At 41.7% G+C, this 23,136-nt stretch overlaps 1 protein-coding gene across 8 annotated transcripts in view; it reads left to right on the top strand.

Annotated features, from left to right (window-relative positions):
- Nucleotides 1-23,136, top strand: part of LOC118264558 (prominin-like protein) — a 38,833-nt gene that overhangs the window by 7,681 nt on the left and 8,016 nt on the right. For 7 of the 8 annotated variants that reach the window (XM_050704918.1, XM_050704923.1, XM_050704924.1 and 4 more), the window contains exons 2-12: nucleotides 13,493-13,631; nucleotides 13,701-13,826; nucleotides 14,572-14,759; nucleotides 15,171-15,335; nucleotides 16,644-16,765; nucleotides 17,920-17,943; nucleotides 19,026-19,471; nucleotides 19,546-19,650; nucleotides 19,780-20,311; nucleotides 20,634-20,768; nucleotides 20,886-21,166. In XM_050704918.1, the coding sequence (XP_050560875.1) occupies nucleotides 13,493-13,631; nucleotides 13,701-13,826; nucleotides 14,572-14,759; nucleotides 15,171-15,335; nucleotides 16,644-16,765; nucleotides 17,920-17,943; nucleotides 19,026-19,471; nucleotides 19,546-19,650; nucleotides 19,780-20,311; nucleotides 20,634-20,768; nucleotides 20,886-21,166 (2,263 nt within the window). The remainder of the gene's footprint in view (nucleotides 1-13,492; nucleotides 13,632-13,700; nucleotides 13,827-14,571; nucleotides 14,760-15,170; nucleotides 15,336-16,643; nucleotides 16,766-17,919; nucleotides 17,944-19,025; nucleotides 19,472-19,545; nucleotides 19,651-19,779; nucleotides 20,312-20,633; nucleotides 20,769-20,885; nucleotides 21,167-23,136) is intronic. The other variant, XM_050704919.1, reaches the window with a different exon arrangement.

Below are 23,136 nucleotides of genomic sequence, written 5' to 3'. Positions count from 1 at the left end.
CAAAAAGAAGATTTGTAGCATGCATAGTAGGTATAACCTAGAAGAGAAACAATATAACAGTGCGAAGCCGGGGCAATTAGTTACAATGGAACACATGGCTATGGCAGTTACAATTATTTAGACTCGCATGAATCAATTCGTCAAGGGTTAATTAACATAGATCACTCTTTATTATAATCTTTAAAACACCAACTAGGTACCTAAGTATGTAGATACTTTTACTTAAAAAAATAATTAAATGCGCAGTTTAAATCTAAAACAGACAAATTTAAATGTTGGAGAGCCATGCTTCGGCACGAATGGGTCAGCTCGACCGGAGTAATACCACGGCATCAAAAAAAACCAAAGCTTGCGTTGTGTTTCATTGTGTAAATGAGGTTACCGGAGGACCTACAACCTCCATTCCCAATCCCCGATTCCTCAACAACCCTTAAATTCCTAACCCCCAAAAGGTCGGCAATGCACTTGTAACGCTCCTGGTGTTTTGGGTGTGCATGTGCTGTGTGCTGTTTGGGTGTTTGCTCACCATCAGGTGATCCGTCTGCTAGTTTACCGGCTTATACCATAAAAAAAAACAACTTCATACTATTTTTGTGTTTCGTTTTAACTTTATCGGTTATTTTTTTTTTTTTTATGGAACAAGCCGGCAATCGAGCGTAGAGAGACGTATTACCTGATGGTAAGCCATCGCCGCCGCCCATGGACACTTGAAACACCAGAGGCGTTACAAGTGCGTTGCCGGCTTTTTGGGAGTTAGGAATTTAAGGGTTGTGGTTCGGGAATCGGGGATGGGGAAGATTGGGTAGGGGGGAATTGGGCCTCCGGTAACCTCACTCATACAAGGAAACACAACGCAAGCGTTGTTTCACGTCGGTTTTCTGTGAGGCCGTGGTATCACTCCGGTCGAGCCGGCCCATTCGTGCCGAAGCATGGCTCTCCCACACTTAAACTTATTAGGTCAGGGTCCATACAAAACCGGACCTATAAGTTAGCAAATGCACTCACAAAACAAGAGGAGACAAGCGTAACGCGTGAGTAAACTGTATTACATGGCACTGTAAAGCGTGGACGAAAGAGGTCGAGAGTGAAGTGTAGCCGGGTCGGCCGGCCGGAGCCGCACTGCGCTCGCCGCCCGCACTGCAGGTGCGACCTACATCCGACCAGACTGCACTGCTCCACTACGTAGCTGCCCTTTGACCTGTTATGGTGAACGTGTGAAGGAAAAGCTATTATTCAATGTTTTGTTCATCGTTGTTTCAGATATGTGTGCAATATTACCATAAATAAAACATGGTCTGATTTCGTACAAATAACTAGGTAGGTACCGGAAATTGGTACCTATCTACCTATTAACTGTTTTCACAAAGGATGCCATCTGTCGAGGTTCAGTAATAGTTAATTGAGTTTCGTGGGACGTTACACGTGTACTACGTAACAGTACTAATAGTGGTCACAAATAAAGATTGTTCACAAAAAATATCTATTGAAATGTACCTACTGATGCTACCTGCCTCCGGTCCGGAAATTATAATATTCTAGAATTTAAACAGGGAAAGAAGTAGTATAACCGTTTTTCATGATTGATGGTGTATGTAATAATTAGTTAAAAAAGGAAAATTACTTCACTTTCCATTTCGTAGTTCGGACGATTTATGGAAAGAAAAGCTCGTGAGCTGAGGTAGAGCAGACGCCGGGTAGCCCTGGTCCTCGGTAGAACATGTCCCGCTCGACTGTACACTCACTACTCCGCCGGCCTCGTGATTATCTTCATCCTCTTTATTCCCTTCCCGTTGTACGGCGAAACGTCCCCTCAGTCGACACTACTCAGTCAATTAGTCAACCGAAGGAACATACACACAGTGGAATTGGTCTACTAAAATGCTTAGTTCATGAGCTAACTAATACTAACTAATCAATTACTCCAGTTAATTAAACGCAGATGTGATTACTGATTACGTTCTGTATTATGTTCTCTGTATGAAATTAGGTTTGTCGATTCCGAATAACAATCGATAGTGAGAGGTTCATCACGATGACGTTTTGCCCTAGATATATATTACACACCTATCAGTAGAACTGCGGAGGAAGCTGAAACTCCTGTAATACTATAATAAGTAGTTTAAGATAAACAAACCGCAATTACAGATAATGAGTAGATACTGACTGATTAATACCAAGATAGATTTCGTGTACATTATTGTAATACGACGCGACGACGTGTACAAGTTCTCTCTGTATTTACCTCACTGCTGCTTAGTATTGAAAGTGTTATTTTACTAATGTAATGTTCGCGATGTGTGAGAATGGACCAGAGAGTTAACATGAACGATGTAATTCATATAAGACTACGAACAGTTGATATTACTAGTCGTAGGAAGCAATGTAGAGCAGTTCTGTTCCTATCAAAATATTTGTTGCAGACGATTTTCTTTATCAATGTGATCAGGATTATCCCGACTGGTACCGATTAACGTATTTTTGTATTTAGATAAAACCTGCGCTTGTGTAGCTACATGTTTCCATACATACATATTCGTATCAAGTATTAAAGGATTAACTAATTTTAAGCGATCCGTACCATTGTCATTGACATGAATACCTACTTTTTTACTTGGTTGGTTATTTTATTAATTTTCATATTCGCGATTGCAATAAATGTTCCATGAGAATGGAATTAGATCTAGTTTTCACCGATGTTGGTAATCATATATATTTATGCAGTATAAATCACCCTATCTATTAAAAAACCGCATCAAAATCCGTTGCGTAGTTTTATATATTTGAGCATACAAAGGGACATAGGTACAGAGAAAGCGACTTTGTTTTATACTATGTAGTGATACGTAAACATAACAATCCATGCACAATGCACATAATGCTTATAATGGAATACCTAGTAGATAGTTGTCTGCAGTTGATGTGTAGCTAGTTACTTACATGTTTATTTTACTAAATAGTAACTACTTGAATTGAAGATTTTTTTATTCAACGGTTCAATCGCACCCAAGACATTCTGGAATGCGTAGACCTGAAAGGGCAGTATCTATTATGGATGCTTGAAACTGTCTCTTACTTGCAAGCAGAATAACCAAAACGATTAATTTAAGAGTGTTTAGAAATAAACAAAGGCTACGTTCACCCACACTATTCACAGAGCGATCGATCGTGTTCCTGCGGGACTCTGTCTGCCCTACCCTGAAGTTACATGCTCCATGCCTTTTAATAGAACGTCAGCATCGCATCAGCAAATATTGTACAAAATGATGAGATTGTGTTGATACATATTGCCGATGTTCACCCTATAGGTACTCTGCTCCGCAAATACCCGTACAACGCACGAGTAGCCCACGCAGGACCCAAATTCACGAGTCACTGGCTTGTGGTTGTCTCGAGGGCTGGCTTCATCCGTTTTTACTTTGTTCGCACATCGTTAACTTTTTCTACCACCCTTAACCTTGTCGACTTTGTAAAGCAACGTATAGTTAGTGCACGTCGCCTTGTTTACTGCTCACCCAATTACCAAAAACATTTACTCAAAAGGATTATTCAAGTTTTCAAGTGAAGCTCCCGATGTCTACTCCACTACTGATTGACTCCCTCCCATTCCCATAGAGATCGTTTTTACATTTATTTATGTAATTACTTTTTATTTTGGTCTTATTCTAAGTTAGGATTAGGTCAATAACAAGTTTTCTAAGAATATGTAGGTATTAAGAGTTCCATTACATTATAATTAAGAGACATGGCTGACTCATCTTGAATTCCTATTTATCCAGGCAAAATAACAGCTTAACAGGCAAATGGGAGTCATTTTCCTTAATACTCTTCCTTAATTTGTGACATTAACTTACTCATGGATTTAGTTTAACATTCTTGTTTATTATTATAGTGTATGTTGATGTTCTCGTTTATGTTGCTGTAGTTACCGGGAACTTCGATGACAAAATGACATCATCCATTTTGGTCTTCGATCACTAAGATTTTGGTCATAAATTCGAAAGTAAATGCTACAAGAAAGAAAATGAATTATACAACTTATACAGAACTACGTATTCCTTCTTATAGTTAGCTCAGCTGTATCCCAATCGCTTTCCGCTGTCTGTTCACAATAGGAAAATCATATGGCGTCGACACTCGGACGTAAGTTATATCTAATCGAGATCGTCACATTGAAAAATAAAGTAAGAGTACATTTTGTAAAAGTTGAAAAGGATAGACAATCAATTTAAATAAATGATATAAATATATACTGATGTCACAGTATCATAGATAAAACCATGATTAGGTAAATCCCTGTCGGATGCGACAAGTTTTTACCAGCAAATTGCGAAAGGTTTAAAGGTGGATCAAGTGCGAATATACTTAACTATATACGTTACGGGCGCACAACGAACATGCCGCGACTGCGCAGCGAATTCGCAGGGGTCACACTACAATATTTACTTGCTACGCGCAAGACAACATTGTTATTTGCTACGCGTCCGCGTCCGCGTCCGCTAGAATGATTTGATAAGGCCTTATGAGATAGCGCAGTCAAATAAACATTCAAACTCTTAAGCTTTGTAATATTTGCCCAACTATAACTAGGCATTGATTACATTGTTTGAAACACCCGTGGTGACCAAGTAGCACAGATAGGAGTGCGACAGATGATGTGTAATTTAATGAATGCAGATGTACAAATATTATTCCTAACGCTCTCAACAATTTTCGTATGTGAATCTCTTTAAGTTAGGTATTTCCTGGTAAGGCAAACATGACACATTCTCAAAACACTGAGTAACGTGACTCGCCTCCGAAGCGCCACGCCAATGCCAACATTATTCCCGTCCTGGATTAGGTACATATTCTTCTTCTAGATTCTAGAAAGCCAGCCGTATGTCACCAAGTCTTCATATTTAGAATGGGTCCCGACTGCTTCAATATTACGATGACTTTCTTGTTTTAGGGTTTTCTCATTTTCATATTATGAAGAAACGAGTCGGGTTTTTTAGTTTTTCAATTATTTGTTATATTTTTAAATTTTACCTTTATAAAAGTAATTGTCGGTGAAAGTATAAACTTTATCGTCATCATCTTCCTGCCTTTGTCCAAACTTGGGATTTCCAAATATTATGTTTTCTCCTTCCATTCTCCCTTATCCAATGTCATCTCGTCAAAACCGCCTTATCTTTCATATAATTGTTTGGACAATAAAATTTTATCTAATAAAATACATGTATAACCAATTAATAGAGATAAAAGACACGATAATATGAATATCGAAGTAATCTATTTTAATATGGTAATAGATATTTAGGTAGTGATTGAGTAGTTGATCTTTTGAACAACATTTGATTTTGACTGGATGTCTGAGTCCGACTGTTGGCTACACGAGGAGGAATATCTCCCAGAAGTTGACGAGTGATATCGATACCTCATGCTTGCGCCGCCTTTTCTGTTAGACCTCATGTTGTGAGCAGGTTCTGTGCTGATAGTTTTACCTGGACAGATATGACAGGGCGGACATATGCTGAGTTGTGCCTGGATAAGCTACAGTTAATATAGTGTCTCGTCTGTGCGAGGGTTCGAATATATTGGCAATACTTAACTCGTTAGTTAGTATCAATAAGCGACACACCATAGTGCTGTGTTATGATGTGCCAGACTACAGGTGCGGATAGACAGCGCGTGCCGTTTTCCCCGGCATGATAGACTCGTCCGTCGTCCGCCGACAAATTATAAAGTAACAAACATGGTATAACAACCTACCTACATGATATGCTATGTACTCACTATGTCGTAGTGACGTACGAAGTTTCAGCGACATAGATCTGAGTTTATCTAAATAAAAAAACTACGATAATATTTTGTGTTTGTCTTGTCTTTTTATAGAACGTTTACTTATACTATCAAGTAAAATATTACCCAGTTATAAGTAACTAATTAGTTAATACTAATGAAATAATAACATATAACACTCTCCTTCTACGGCATCATCTGTAATATAGATATGTTGAATGCAATACCAGTTGCAATCAACTGACACTTATTTTATGAAGCAAATGTAATTGTGTAAGTAACACTTGATCGTTCGTTATCAACACTTTCGCTGTAAGTACATGTTTGTATTGTACCTTCTTTTAGATTTGTGCTTCAATTTGCATGCAGCGTTTACGTCGGAAAAGATGTGCATTGTGATATTTTTTTTATACCTACCTTAATAATGTGAGAGTTTCCTTATTAATTACCTAGGTAATGATAAATACACTAGTTACTGCCGCGCGGCTTCACTCACTGCCCGGCTCTTGTTGGTACTAGTGTTATGTTTTATACCATACACAGCATTTCTCAAACAATTTATTTAAATAACGATTGACCGTTAGTTACTGTACCTGGTCGCCAACTTTAAGATCTTCTGGAAAATTGTATGTAGCTAAGTACTGTTAACCGAAAGACAGTACACACCCGTAAATAAAGTACATACATAGGTGCATATGTCTGACTTGTAGATGCTTTTTTGCTCGAGAACCTATTAAGTGGTTGTAGTTGTAAACCTCCTTTGAGCAAGCTTCCCTACTATTACCGGTATGTATCTTGTACGTACCAATTGGTATTTCTACAAATTTTGTAGTTAGTAATAATTGGCGATCATAAATGTATGCGTCCCAGTATGTGGCTAAGTCCGCGTGGCGGGTGGTGGCGGCGCTCCAGGTATCGATCGGTTGCACCGGCTCACAAAGGGCCGCCCGCCCGCCGCCGCGCGCCGCCCTGCGCTCCCCGAGCCGCGCCGCCACCGCACAGTGGACCGAAACGGGCCGGTAGTGGACTTAGCAATGATAAAAAAAAGTTTTAATATTTTTAATTTTTGAATATCGGGTTGCATTAATCTATTGATTATAAGAAACTATTTCTGAGGTGGTTTTTCTGATAACTTAGTATTTTCGGAGTAAATAACACTCAAACTTATTTTTGTATGGAGCAAAACAAAAAACAATCCAAATCTCGGAATTCTCAAATTTTCTCAAACAATTGACTTCACCCATGCATAAAACGTATTTTTGTCCTATTTTAGCGCCTATGCTCGGGTCACGATTTTTCCCGATTTGGCCGCAATTTCAATTTTTGTTCTTAATTCCACACCACCCTAGAGGTTAAGAACTAGGCGCGTTTTTAGGGTTCCGTAGCCAAATAGCAAAAAACGGAACCCTTATAAATTCGTCGTGTCTGTCTGTCTGTCTGTCTGTCTGTCCGTCTGTCCGTCCGTCCGTCCGTATGTCACAGCCATTTATTTCCAAAACTGTTGGGCCTACATAGTTGAAACTTTGTAAGATGGTGTATTTCGGTAACCGCTATTAGAATTTTGAATAAAAAATAATAAATTTAAAAATTAAAGGGGGCACTCCATACATGGAATTGATTCAAAAAATTTTTTTGTTCGGCTTACGTATCCGTGATGGGTGCCTATGGATAGGTCTTTAAAAAAGACATTAAGGTTCCTAAAACCACTTTTCGTCAAAATCAATCGTTTGAAAGTTAGACGCTTCCAAAGTGGAAAAATGTGTGTCCCCCCTCTAACTTTTAAAATAAGAGAGTGAGAAAACTGAAAAAATATATGCTGTAGATTTCAATGGAAACTAACAAAGAAAATTGGTTTGAACGAGATATCATTATTAGTTTTTAAGAAATAAAACATTTTCAAAAACCGCAAATATAACTTTGTCGCTCATACAAACACTATGTAAAACCAAGTTATTTTACAACTTTTATATTATGTCATCTACTTGCTGTTACGGAACCCTTCATGAGCGAGTCCGACTCGCACTTGGCCAGTTTTTTTTTATAGTGGTGTCCCCTTTAGGTCTCATCCACCATGAATCAATAAAATAAATAAAAAGCATTATTAATAATCGTAAATATATATTCATAACCATAAATCTTAAACAAAATATACAAATACATTTAACATTATTCTATAAATTATAAAATCACAAATTATTACAAGTAAATCACACGTAATTGTTTTAATTTAATCACTGTCAAGACTATCTACGTTAACGAATGCAAAATTTTCCTTTGTTGAAATTAGTGGATCAGAGCTGCTCAAAATACATATCTTCATTTATAGATGTTCTATTGCATTTCCTGGAATGGTTTTGACGGTACCTACGAAAGTCTTTATTTCTAGATTCGGCCGCTTCTTCAGATAAGTGTCCAATTGGTATTAGACCAAAACTTTCAATGATAGCTGCACCATGCATAAGAACTTTATGAACACTTGAAGGTATATAGTACCAGCTGTACAATTTAAATACAGTTGCATTATGGCTTGAGCATATTCGTGAAATTTGTCTGTGTCAAGCTGATAGCCCGACGAAATTGCTACTAAAATTATGGAAAACCGCCTAATTAGGTCCTCATTGATACCAGTTATTTCAGCAGTCACGTTCGGGCTTGCAAAAAATCTTCTAGCGGTGTTTCCGTCATTGGTGGAGCCATGACCTTGTTTGACAACGTCAATCAAAAGTCCCATCCTATTTTTAAACGCGTCTTGTATATTTTTCTACCTGTTTTCCATAATGCACTTGTTGTCTCCCTTTACAGTCCATGAGCTTTTTGCCATCTTCTATTTAAATTAAAACAATTTGATTTCACGGTCTTTTTCTGTTCATCACTTAATTCGTCTACAAGTTTGGACCTTATCTAATTGTACAAGCCATCACTATTTTTATACTACCACCACTGTCAATGTTTTTAATGGTAACGAAGAGGTCAAGGTTTGTCACAAAATTTTGAAACATCCTCACAAACGCGGTTATCACAAATAATGAATAATGTGTAGGAGTAGTACGTCTATTACGTTGGATAATAGAACACTGAAGTGGATTTGAATGCAACTGAATATCTTGTGCTATGTTGATGCACCAATCACGTTCCGACACGTCATAACTTGTGGTTGTGTACGTGCTCTCTTATCACTAAATTCTCGGAAATATGTGTAAAACAAACGACTGCGAATTATAAAACAAAAAAAAAATTTTTTTTCATTCAAAATACAAATGGCTATATCTCTCAAACTACTAGTTAAATAAAAAAAAGTTCCTGATGATAAAAATTTATAAATAATACCTAGATACCAAAAATATACATTTCATTTCTTAAGTCCAAACTTTGTAATCCCAGCCCACTGTGCACCGCCGCGCGCCGCACGCCGGCTGCCGGCCGGCATGTCCTCCTTGTTTACAAAGTTTCAAGCAAGCGCTCTCCTTGCCGGCGTCAGTAGTCACTACGTAGATCAGCTATTGAGTGGTCGCAAGTGCGACTGCCTGGCAAGGAGTATCGGGTTCGATTCCCGGATCCACAAAAGTATTACTGAGATTTTTTCGATATTTCGAAATTTTCTCAGCAGTGGAATTTGTTCCCAGTTTATGGCAATTTTCTCACCCCCTATTACACGGGACTAATAAAACAAGTGGTACCCCTTCGGGGATAAAAGAAGCATAAATCAGCAAAAAAAGTATTTTTGTAAAATACTACAGTTTTCCAAGCCGCGAAAAAGCATTGGGAGACCAAATAGGTAGACAAAGACATATAGAAGATCTCAAATTCAACATCATAGTTTCAATATACTATTTGTCGGTCCAATTTAGCTCCACAGACAGATGTCTGCGTGGTTACCACAAAAATACTGTTGTTGATTGTAACTATGTCCTTGCTTTCAAAGCACACCTATGTACCTGACCTGGCTTCGTCTTGACATGACTCGTGGGGATGCTCTAAGGAATTATTTGGTGTAATCCATGCCGCATCTGTTCGCCATCATTGCATACGACTGCAGTTTAATCGATATCACTGAGATGGTTAGTACGCACACATTACACAACTGTGCATTCTTTGTGAAATCTGCTTTGAAAACTGTGAAATAGCTTTTCATTATTTTATTGAGAATTCCAGTTTTTGGTTGTGTTGCTTTCATGGAATTTAACTCATTCTTCAGTAAATGAGTATACATCCAAATTTTAGTACAAAGCCACAATAAATTGGTAACGTTCTAACATACGCTTGCACGATTTTCTGTGCTTTCCATCGAACCAAGTGCCCTAGGTCTTTCAGACTCCGGTGCGTTGAAGATAGTATTTCAGACTTGAACAACTCCATCTCTCGTAAATAAAGAACCTAGGAAAATAGATGGAAAGTGTGAGGGAGATATTGAAAGGAGAGTGAAAGCGGGAAATAGTGTCAATGGTGCTTTACACTCTGTAATGTCGAGTAAAATTATATCCAGCAAAGCTCGACTTGCGGTAATACAGCGTGTACTAGCACCTACACTTATATATGGTAATGAATCATGGGTGTGGCAGAAGAAGCATGAAAGCGGGATTAATGCGGTGGAAATGAGAGTCTTGAGAAGTATGTGTGGAGTAAAACTGAGTGATCGAGTGAAAAATAGTGTTGTTAGAGAAAAGTGTGGTTTGAAAAACGATGTAGTGATGAGGATTGAAAAGGGAATGTTATGATGGTTTGGATGTAGAAAGGATGGATGAAAGCAGATTTACGAAAGAAGTATACAAGGCGAATATGAGTGGGACCGTCGGTAGAGGGCGCTCCAGACGGACATATAGCGACGGGCCAAATTAAAAGTCTTACCTTTAACCGACGAGCATGCATGAAAAGACTGATGACTGTTGATGAAGCGAAAAAAGTGTGTAAGAACCGTGGCAATTGGCGTTCCATTGTCTCTGACTACCCCCATGGGAGACAGGCGTGAGTTTATGTATGTATGTATGTACTTGAACAACTCATAACTCCAGTAGCCGTCAGAAATATGGGATTTTACAACTAACTATTTAATCAAATGAAACGAAACTTTTGTTGATAACGTCAAAAAGTACATGTTTCTATGAATTTCGTCACACAATTTTCTTCCTCAATTCTATGTATTCTCTCCCGAAGCGAAGTGTTCTTGAAAACTCTTTATTGTAATCAATCGAGGTTTGTGTTGTCGCGAGAGTGCTTGCGTGGGACTGAGAGCACTAGACGCGGAGAGCAGCGCCGCCTCTCAGCGCGCAAATATTCTGCTCTTGGCCTCTTGTAACGATATCTCGATATAATGAGCTGCTCGGCCGACCGCCGCCCTCGTCACAGGTCCAACAAGTGGCACTTGACTTCTTTCTTAAACATTTTTTTGAGAAAACAGAAGAACTGCAGCTTCCTGAGAGATCTCTGTTTGTTTGCTTTGTTAAGCAATCGTGACTTCTACAAGTCGTGTGCCTTGTTAGTATCAAGTATCAGATATGGTGGGGGAAAACTCACTTGTTTTTTGCACTTTGTTGTAAAGTTTTACACAAACCACATATATGTATGAGGTAAATATCATATAGGCCACGATGACGACAATCTAAAGAAGGAAACCAACTACATATTTCAATATACAATTAATAACCAATTACTAATATTAATAAAATGTATAAATGTAATTAATTAATATTATTAATAAAATGGAATTCCTCAGAACATCTACGTAGGTACCTAATTAATTTTAATCGTTTGCTTCACTGGTTGAGTGGGGATTTCTAATGTGGGAATAACATATGAGTGTATAAACCTCTGAGTAATAGACCAGTTATTATATTTGGCAGTAAAACGTAACACTGCAGTGGAAACATTGGCTGCCGAGGCCACCACTGATATTCTTGAACATGTAAATTATGAAGCACGCATTCATTATTTGTGGCCAATGGTAAGCAATGAAAACAATTAAACAATTAATTTATTTTTGTAAATAGGATACAAAAGAGCCTTTTACACGTCAATATTATTATATATTTTTACTGCACGGTCGGTGCGGTGGCTGCGCAACGGGTAGCGAGTTCGATTCCCGCACGGAGCAAATCTTTGTGTGATCCACAAATTTTTGTTTCGGGTCTGGGTGTCATGTGTATGTGAACTTATATGTTTGTAAACGCACCCACGACACAGGAGAAAATCCTAGTGTGGGGCAACGTTTTTTTTTTAATATATATAAAAAAAGTGTAGGTGTGGTAGTTAGTACCAGCTCAGCCACAGTCAGTACATGAGTACACAGCAACGGATTATGTTTGGCGAAGCAGTTAGGGCGGGCAGCAGAGCGAGGCGCATGCGCACGGCCAAGGTCCTTACATCATACACACGCACCGTAACATGAAAATGTGCTGTTATTGTCTAATGCGATATCTAGGTTAACGAATAACTACTACATTTGTACGAAAACTATAGTTTCCCCTTATTTTAACTTGCGTCAGAACTGTTACTGTGTCAGTAATCAGTTACATCTGTATACATACCTATATCCATTACATGACATTAGTTATCATAACCAATATCTAATTAGGTATCTAGTCAACTTTTTAATTTGAAACACATTAAAGTTAAAATATTTTATTTATTCTTACAAATATTGTTATAACAAATAATATATAGGTTTAGTACCGGAGAGTAGCGCGTTCAAATAAACAAACACTTTAGATAGCTGAAGTGTTAATAATATACAGGGTGTAAGCGGAACGCTCCCAAACGTCGCAAACAGGTGATGGTAAAAAACGTGTATTATTTAAAAAAAAATAAAGAATTCAATGTTTATTTTAAGTAATAATAGTTGTAATCTAATGCTGAATTTTAATATAGCATGAATAATACAATCACAAAAACGATTAAAATTATAAAAACATAAACAATTTGTGGCGTTTTTCGGGAGCGTTCCGCTTACACCCTGTAGGTATAGCTAATGATGTAGTGTGATAATTATGAGTTCTAAGCAAAATTCAAAAATCTTTCTGTGTGGTCGTGGTACTGACAAGAGGCAGACGTAGTGACGGGCAGCTTATAAGAGGAAGTATGTTGACCCTGTGCCGGAGGCTGGGCGCCAGCGCAGCGGTGCGCGGACAAGATCACTGCACTGTCGGTGACACGCACGCCGCGCGCGCTCCGGAACTAATGACACCTCTTACAAGGAACTCGACTCACTATTACACTTCATAATTACTTTACATACAGTCATACACTAATGCCAGCATTCATTTCATTTATTTTGTCGCAGAACATTCGGTTAAAGTGGGACAAGTCGCAGAGTTTGATTAAACTGGTCGTAACAGTACATTCGTTACAAGCCTAATAAATTGGTCTAACTAAACAGGCCATCATCGTATTCACACACGTACGAAATTATTTTAAGCCTTATTGCTCTTAGAATAAGTTTTAACTTCGATCAGCGTAATCGTTTAAGGGCTATGTAATGATTCTGGCGCTTGATTAGATGCAATTGAAGAATGAATGTTACACTGGCCAGTTGCGGATACTTATTACATATTAATTATGTTTTAAGAACATATCGACCGACAATGTTATAATGATATTGTATTCAATAAAAGTATGCCTTGGAAGTAAGTAACTAGTGTTCCCCTAAGATTGAATACGCACATAGAGTAGCTCGTCAAGTGGCCTGTTCGTGTGATGGTGAGAGCGCGGTGTGTTGCAGGCATAGTGTCGGTGTCGGACGGGCACCTGTACGTGGCGCCGCTGAAGGACGAGTGGCGCCCGCTGCTGGCGCACTACGCGGGCCCCGTCGCCGTCATCGTGGTCGCCGTGCTGCTCATCGTGGTGCTGCCGCTGACCGGGTACCGTACACCCACCCCACTCCCTGCCGCCGCGCGCCGCGAGTGTCGCTGACCGAGCTTGTGTTGCAGGCTGTTCTGGTGCTGCTGCTACTGGTGCCGCGTGGGCCGCCGGCGCCGCCCCTTCGACCGCAAGTACGACGCCTGCCTCAAGGGACTGCTCGCCATCATACTCATCGCATTGCTCACTCTCTTCTTGTAAGACTTTATTACAATGTTTTTAATTTAATACTCTGTACAGGTGTACACTACAGCTTCTATCGAGTCAATGGACACTGTGAATAGGTACATCTAGAAAGTATGTACTTTCAAATTATGCCCGATGCCTTTTACTAATACATATAATAGACAAACCTCTACCGAGCTAGCCTACTTACCTACTCTTTTAGGGACATAAATGGGTAATGTTTTGTATTTCTAGAAAGTAGCGTAAAACTATATAAAAATACAAAGTAAGTGTAAATGGCAACAATCTCCTAATTTCAAGGTAACATTCAAACAAATGAAGTATTACCTTGAACTAGCTAGATTTGAACATAGGTAATGCAGAGTAATGCTACAACGTATCGTGCAGCACGCCGCTGCGTCGGTGTACTTGTCACAGCTGCGATGTAATCGACGTAACGTTCACATAACTCACGGACACCTGGACGTGCCGACCACACTGCTTCATGTATTTCCATGTTCTCATTGAAGTCTCGCATTACAGTTCCGGTTACATTTAACACAATTCTCATAACAATTGTAAAGCCAGTATTGATCCTCAGCCCACTGACTTCAGCATGCGCCTAAAATGTTTTAGTGCAGTATGTTATGTATATTTTATTTCCTGAAAAGTACTTCCTAATGGTTAGGCTTTAAACCGACTCAGTAGTTTTAATGTAAATTTCGGACCAACAAATATTTCCTGTGTTGTAAGAAATGTGTGTGCGTGGTGGCGCAGGTTCGGCGTGGTGTGCGCGTTCGCGACGGAGGCGCAGGTGGAGACGGGCGCGGCCGAGCTGTCGCAGTCGCTGGACGCCGGCATCAACGACACGCAGGAGTTCCTCAACGCCACGCAGGCGCATGCGCGCTGGCTGCTCGTCAACAACTTCGACGAACTCAAAATCAAACTTACTTCTATGCTTTATGGTAACTACACTCGTTTTGTTATGTATAGTGTACCACATTGATTGTACACTTTACTCCGATATAAGTAATTTATCATATGATAAGATTTCCTTGGCACAAATACTTAGTGTACTCACTCTTTGTGCAGTCCACTCAGTGATACTTACACTGTTTTGCTCGATAATGGTTATAATAGGATGAGTAATCGGTATCGCTGGGCCGGCTCGACCGAGTGATACCACGTCCTCACAGAAAACCGTCGTGAAATACCGAATGTTAACGAATATTAATGTTTCGTCGTGTGAACTTGCTAGCGACTAGCGGCCTAATCTCCCATCCACAAAGCAATAGTTACTTATCTAGTGTTGCAAGTGGCATACAAATCTCTACTTCTCTCCTATGCCATAAAAAAGTGATGTGTACGTGGCGCAGGGATCGGTGTGACGGCGTCAGTGAAGCTGGGCGAGTTCTCGCGCGCGGTGTCGGTGACGACGCTCAACAAGATGGTGCAGCAACTGGACGAGGTGCAGGACAACCTGCGCACCGTGCACGTGCTCACTGCACAACTACGGCTCAAGGCGGACCATCTCAACACAGGTACACACACACACACACCACTTACTGCACAACTACGGCTCAAGGCGGACCATCTCAACACAGGTACACACACACACACACCACTTACTGCACAACTACGGCTCAAGGCGGACCATCTCAACACAGATACACACACACACCACTTACTGCACAACTACGGCTCAAGGCGGACCATCTCAACACAGGTACACACACACACCACTTACTGCACAACTACGGCTCAAGGCGGACCATCTCAACACAGGTACACACACACACCACTTACTGCACAACTACGGCTCAAGGCGGACCATCTCAACACAGGTACACACACACACCACTTACTGCACAACTACGGCTCAAGGCGGACCATCTCAACACAGGTACACACACACACACACACACCACTTACTGCACAACTACGGCTCAAGGCGGACCATCTCAACACAGGTACACACACACACACACACCACTTACTGCACAACTACGGCTCAAGGCGGACCATCTCAACACAGGTACACACACACACACACACCACTTACTGCACAACTACGGCTCAAGGCGGACCATCTCAACACAGGTACACACACACACACACACCACTTACTGCACAACTACGGCTCAAGGCAGCCTAAGGTCCAGAATTGCCAGATTACGCTGCTACACAGTCTCTGTGAAATGCGTATTCCCTTAAACGGCTGGAGGAGTAGGTGGTTACCTACGAAGTATTAAGGAGGAATTTTTGTATTAACATAGTTTGTGTGCTATCACTGAATTAATTCTGGTTCTACATACATATCGACTTTCCTGTTTGTCCGACTCATTTATAAGAAGTGAGTGACGTAAAATAATTATGACCAATGACCTCATTGTGTTTTTGCATTAACCACATCCTTTCCTACAATATTCGTTTAAAATTGATGTTTTTACGTTACTTTTGGCTAACAATAACTGAAAAATCAGGAAATATCGAAATTAATATTTTTTTGAATGTTATCATGTTCCATTTATGCGATACCACACAGGACAATTATAATTATAAAAACAGTCATTATTTCGCGTAGTTTTCCTCTACTCGTATCTGAAGAGGAATGGACTTCATGTTAATTAATACCGGAAAAAAACCCATGACCTGTTTTGAAGAGGAATTAGCATTTGAAAAATTTTATGAATATTGTTTTTACTTATCACAGGACCACAGGGTCTCTCATTTGGGAGGCGTACGAGGGGCTGAAGCCAACTGCGCATAGGCCCCGAAGATAGCTTTAATCTAAACGTGATACAATGGGACACAAACCGGCGACTATATGCCACGTGTGTCTGTTCCAGGTCTCCGCAAGGTGAAGAACCAGTTGCTGCAGACCCTGGCCAAGTGTGACCAGCCCAAGTGCCGCGCCCTGCAGGACAAGTACAAGATCGGCCAGCTGGACACCGAGATACAGTACAGCCAGGTACCCACATACACATGTCTCTGACACATCCCCGCGACATGTCTCTGTGTCCCTATACTCAAATCAAATCAAATCAAATCACTTTAATGCATCCATAGTGTACAATTTGGTCTTCAGTTTTACAGTAATATGTTTCAACTATGGGCCCTATTGGGCACCGCAAAAGTACTTAATCTACTTACATATTATTATTAATTGGTAAAATTGTTTAAATAGTATTAAAATTGTAATTACAACATTTATAGTTAAAGGAGAATGCTCACGAAGTATGGGAAAAAAACCCAGGCCCGGCGCAAACGATTTGTATCTCAGTTTATCAGTATAAATGTGTAATAAAATCCCGTATAGGTACCATTGTCGAAAACGATGGTTAAATGTAGGAAATTGCTATTTGTTTTTTGTCAGGGACTATATTTAAATCGATCAGCAGTGGACGTATTTCGGCTGGTATGATGATGATATTTAAAGGATATTACGAGTAGAAAGTATTAAAACAAATGTATACATTATCAAAACATCATGTATCAGATTATTCAAAGTTCAATCATTTTAGTTCTACATCTTATATTACGTTTTGTAGTGAAAGTGCGGGATTTGCAAAACCATCTTGGTGCCTTGCCCACCCAAGGTAGTATATGATGGACATCACATGGGCACAACAACCGAGCGTCCTTTTCCCATGTATGCATGAACAATAATATTCGCCAATTGCACTTCTGCCACTACCTCTACTATATAAAACGTCTTATATCACGCTGTATTGATGAGGGGGTGATCTGTAATTGATGCTCACGGCGTATACGAAGCGTATTAACTCAATAAAACAAAATATATTACTAGTTTCATAAATCAAAACAATTATAAAAATTAATCCATGCTAAAAAATAAATATCAATTTCCAACATTTAGCCATCGTTTTCGATGATGGTACCTATATAGCATTTCATTACTCATTTATACTGATAAACTGAGATACGTATAGTTTGCGCCGGGCCTGGGTTTTTTTTGAGCATTCTCCTTTCCATAAAAAAGATATATAAAAATTTATAACATTGGTAACATCAATACTAACATAAATTATAACAATATAACATATAACAATACTAACATTAATACTAACCATGTCCCGCCATGTTTCACGCTAACTCGGACAGATGCTCGACAAATATTTTCCAACTGTAAGTACTCGCTGTAATTTGTTGTAAGAGCTCGTCTTTGTGTTGTTTCACAAAGCTATGATATGTTTATAAATAGTGGCTTAGTCATTTTCTCATTAACTAGAAAGTACTTGACTAGTTATCAGTGATAATAAGGATTGTTCTTCAATCGAATGTTACATGATTCACGTGTTTTGGCAATTGTAAGTTAATTTGTTTATTGTGTAATCATAATTTAATTATTGTGAAACACATTCAAGATACGTAATATAGTCAAAGTATTTCCACGAAAAGTTAGATTTTATTATAAACTCATTTCCGTCGATTTTATTTACATGTTGATTATGAACCGAAATGGTTTTTATACCCATACAAATAGTAAAATGTTTTAATTTGGTAAAAAGGCGATTTAAATTTTAACATTTTGAAAGTTGATAACGACATCGTAGCCGGCAGGATTTACAAAATTATACTCTGTAAATTTTCGCACCTCTTGGAAAATTGTAAGTTTAAAACATGTCCCGCCAGTAACGAATACATTACACATTATTAATATTGGTATCAATTGAAAGTACGTTTAACGACCTTTAAATTAACAACAGTTAGAATTCCTAAACACAACAGATCTCATCAGCACGTAACGTTAAAAAAATGTTGTCAAAATATTCAGAATGGGATAACATTCCTCAAGAGACTGTTGTCACGTTAATTCATCCATGAGAGAAAGCATGGAAGCAGTCATCAGGGCTAGGGAGGGTAACACTAGGTTTTAAGTTGTTTATTGCTGATAAAATAAAATGTAACTTTTTAACCATTTGCATTTACTTGCTTTTTTATTCCCTGGTAAACAAAAAACCAAATCCATTGATTTATTCTTAAACTTAAATGAATTGCCTTTCCAATGATACCTTACAGTCATATGTCTGCCATTGATTAATAGGGTTAAAATGACTATGAAGGGAACTTTTAAAGAGGTGCGATTTTTGTGACGCCGAGTGTATATTGATGGTAATTGGGTCTTTAGTTGATAATGCTATCGATTCAGTCAGAGCCGTCTCAGGAAGTACATAGTGTAGGCGTGTAGTAACGTGGACACGTCGCAGATGCCGGACGTGACGGACCTGCTGGGCAACGTGACCGAGCTGCTGGACAGCGACATCAAGGGCGAGGTGGCGGCCGGGCAGAAGGTGTTCAGCGACATCCAGCGCGGCATCCAGCGCTCCGTGGACAAGCACGTGCCCGAGGTGGTGGCCAACATCGAGGAGCTGGGCCGCCAGCTGGCGCGCGCCGCCGACGACATCTCGGCCATGGCCGGCAACGCCAGCGCGCGCCTGGAGCAGGCGCGGGGCCCGGCCGCGGCGCCCGCGCGCCTGCACGCGCGCTGGGGCGGCTACCGGCGCGCCGCGGGGCTGGGCGCCGCCGCCGCGCTGCTGCTGGTCACGTGCCTGGCGGCCTGGGGCGTGCTCTGCGGCGTCTGCGGCAAGCGCCCCGACGTCTACGGCGCCAGCGACTGCTGCAACAAGGGCCACGGCTCGCGCAGCTTGCTCTGGTACTCTATTGAACTTGGCTCGGCCCGCGCCCGCCGCGCTACTCGTAATACATAGCGACACGTTTCCCTTGCAGCGGCATGGGCGCCATGTTCGTGCTGGGCAGCGGAGTGACGCTGGTGCTGCTGGTGTACTTCGTGCTGGGCCTGGCCGCGCAGCGCTTCGTCTGCGACCCACTCACGTGAGCACATACATGTTCCATATTTCTTAACAATATGTTTTTGCATATAATCATTATTATATCACGTCTAATTACGGCCTTATAAATGTACTCGAGTATAATAAACATGAAATGATATCGGTGGCGCAGGGAGCCGCGCGACAACCGCTTGTTCTCGGACCTGGAGCAGGTGGTGGACCTGGAGGGCACGCTGTTCGGGAAACATGAGGACCCGAACTTCAACATGGCGTACGCGCTGGTGCGCTGCCACAAGAACGCCACGCTGTACTCAGCGCTGCAGCTGCACCGCCTGCTCAACGTGCCGGCGCGGCAGGCCGGGGTACGGGCGGAGGTCGCCACCCGCCTGCAGCGCCTGCAGCCGCTGCTGCCGCGCGGCGCGGCCGTGTCCATCCTGCGGCCGGCCGCGCGCGACAAGCTGCGCCGCCTGGCCGACGCCGGCCTGTCCGACTTCCAGTTCGAGCGCATCCTGGCGGCGCTGGAGACCAACATGACGTCGCTGGCGCTGGACTCGCTGGCGCGCCAGCTCAACGCCACGGCGCGCAGCCTGCAGCAGCCGCTGTTCCAGGCCGAGGCCGCGTCGCTGCTGCGCGCCTCGGCCGCGCTGGCCGACCTGCTGCACGACGTGCTGGAGCCCATGCTGCACGACTCCGCGCGACTCAATGTCAGTCACGTGCCTTATTAATGCTAACTCTGTTTAATTCAGTTCACTGAATGTAAGATGTCGCGGCTCACATAAAGTGGTATCCAATTATATCGTGAATTGCTTACCCTGTACAAATTATTTTATTGATTTGAACTGAATACACAATAATGGTATAAAAATTGACGTAATGCCACATTATGGGCATTTTATTTTGTCAACCTTTACGTTCTGCGGAGACAATACGATAGGTGGAATGAAGTCAAACAAGATATAATAAAAAATATGAGAAAATAATAGGAAGTGACAAGGTCGACACTTATTATTAGTGTATTGGTTTCAGATCACCGCTACGAAGCTACGCGACGGGCTGAGGTTCAACCATTCGTCCCTGAAGGACGCCGTCACGTACCTGATGCACGAGACCAGCGAGGCCGAGGTGTTCCTCAACACGCAGGGACCCGAACGACTGCAGAACGTAAGTGTAACACTACGCGGCAGGAGGGAGCGGAGGAAGTCACGCCTAGTATAAGGGTACTAGAAGAGCCGAGCTGAAAAGTAGGCAGGGTAGTATAGAGGCACGCTGGGGTTGCAGATGACGGCGGAGCTGGGGCTGGCCGTGGCGCGCAAGCTGGAGCAGTACATGTCGCGGCTGGAGGCGGGCGCCCGGCAGGACGTGGGGCGCTGCGGGCCGCTGTCGGGCGCCTACAACGCCACGCTGGGCGCCGCCTGCCGCAAGCTGCTGCTGCCGGCGCACGGCTACTGGCTGGCGCTGGCCTGGTGCCTGCTGCTGTTCGCGCCGCTGCTGGCCGTCAGCGGCCGGCTCGCGCGCCTGTACCGCCACGTCGACCCCTACCCCGGCCCGCTCGTCGAGGCGTGAGTACTCGCCACACTACACCACTACACGCGCCACATACTGCCGCACTCGCCGCGCCCGGGTACACTGCTACACGACGGCTCAGACGACAAACATTATCACGTCACACCTTTGCCCTGCGACCCGTAAACTAACAGAATATGCTATACCGAACAAAAATCCTATGCATGATTTTACATAATTATTTCTTAAAAACTTTATAAAACCAAAAAATAGCGGCAGGTAGGGAGAGATTTGCCCTACTGTGGAATGATCACTGCTGAAAATAAAATACTTGATTGAAAAATCGAAACCCTAAAACCCTAATAACCTGCCAATTACTCGACTACTAGAACATTAATTCCACCAATTCTATCAAATAATTCACTAATTGCAATGGAAACAATCAAACATAACATTGCAAACCACACAAACGCCATTGACAACTGTTCATCAAATTAATGTTGCAACTACCGCCGATTGTTCGATGCAACTAATATCGCGCCAATTTTTGTACACACATTTGATAAAACTATACAAACAAGTTACGCTCTTAAAATGATGCTATATAGTAATACGTGCATCGTGTGTATGTTTGTCTGTCTGTCTGTGTACTCGGTCCGCCCGGGCGCTGCGACTGTCGCCCCGACATCGACACACTTCCAATAATTACTATGCAACTTCCATACTTGATGCAACTGACCACAGTTTTGTTGAACTGTTACAACACTAACAACTGAATGATGACTTTAATATTTAAGAATTCAAATTCAACAACCCAAGTACATATATTTAGATATTGCGTTTGTATCACACATGATTTACTAAAATGCATCAAGTTTGGACAGTTGCCTTGCCATTCATAATGTTTGAAGCGAGCACTAAGACACGGCTCGTGTTGTTTGTTGTCCCAGTTATGTTGGTTAGCCCATACAGACGTGACTCCACTAGTAGGGTATATCAGTACGACTCGTGGCCGGGCACCTCGTACCCAGGTGCCCGTGTGTCCACAGAGATCGATGACATCATCCACCGCCCATCGACAACTTGTGTAATTGTCTGCAGTGCTTCACACGTTGCCCTGCAGATGGTTCCTTACTTGTCAGTTATTTTATTTCTGTTTCATTTCGATTAATTTTCTGTTCCGATTAATTTTCTTTGTTTTCGTTTGAGAGCTGTGTTAACATTGATTTAATTGTTATTTACATTGATTAGTCGGTGTGTCTGTCCGTTATGTTTGGGTTTGTTGTGCACCCCTCATGTTCCCGCGCCGTACCGCGCCGTACCGCGCCGTGCTGCCGAGTACGACACGACACTGCCACTCTTACACTACTCGATATATTATTGAACCTTTACTTTGGCTGCCTCTTGTGCTATAATTGATATTGGACCGATGAAATGATTTCAAATGAACATAGCTAATTATGTGAATTGTATTTCTGTTACTATTTAATACGGTCCAGTTTTGATTATTTTGATAAATACCATCTATTTATATTGCCAAGCAAAAGTGGTTCCGAGTCCTACAGCATGCAGTGCATAGATATAACATTTCAGTTGGTACTAGAGAATATGAGGGAGTGTCCTTACTTGTTTGCTAATGAATAGGAGCCGCGGTTGAAGAGCTATCGCTGCGTCGCCATGCGGGCTATACTCGGCTATAGTAACAATAATATTTTCTGGATAAGTAAACATATACATAACTGGCACAGAAGCCGCCACCAATACCGACACACACTGGCAGTGCGTCCGGCTCGCAGTGACGTCACGACTAATCGTTTTGTTGTTATGTTTTTGTTGGTTTGTTCACTCCACCGCCATCTAGCGTACAGTGCGAGTAGGTAGTGACGTGTCGCTGTTGTCGGCAGCCAGTATGAGCCGGTGGCGGGGCGGTGACGTCACGCCGCGGCCGCGCCCGGTACGCAGCGCCCTACTTGCACGATGTAGTACCGGCTCGTGTTCATTCGACTATACGCCGCCGCATCCGTAA

Source organism: Spodoptera frugiperda, chromosome 26 (assembly GCF_023101765.2).
Source record: "Spodoptera frugiperda isolate SF20-4 chromosome 26, AGI-APGP_CSIRO_Sfru_2.0, whole genome shotgun sequence".
In the NCBI taxonomy this organism is placed as follows: Eukaryota; Metazoa; Arthropoda; class Insecta; order Lepidoptera; family Noctuidae; genus Spodoptera; species Spodoptera frugiperda.
This window is presented reverse-complemented; position numbering and strand designations above follow the sequence as displayed.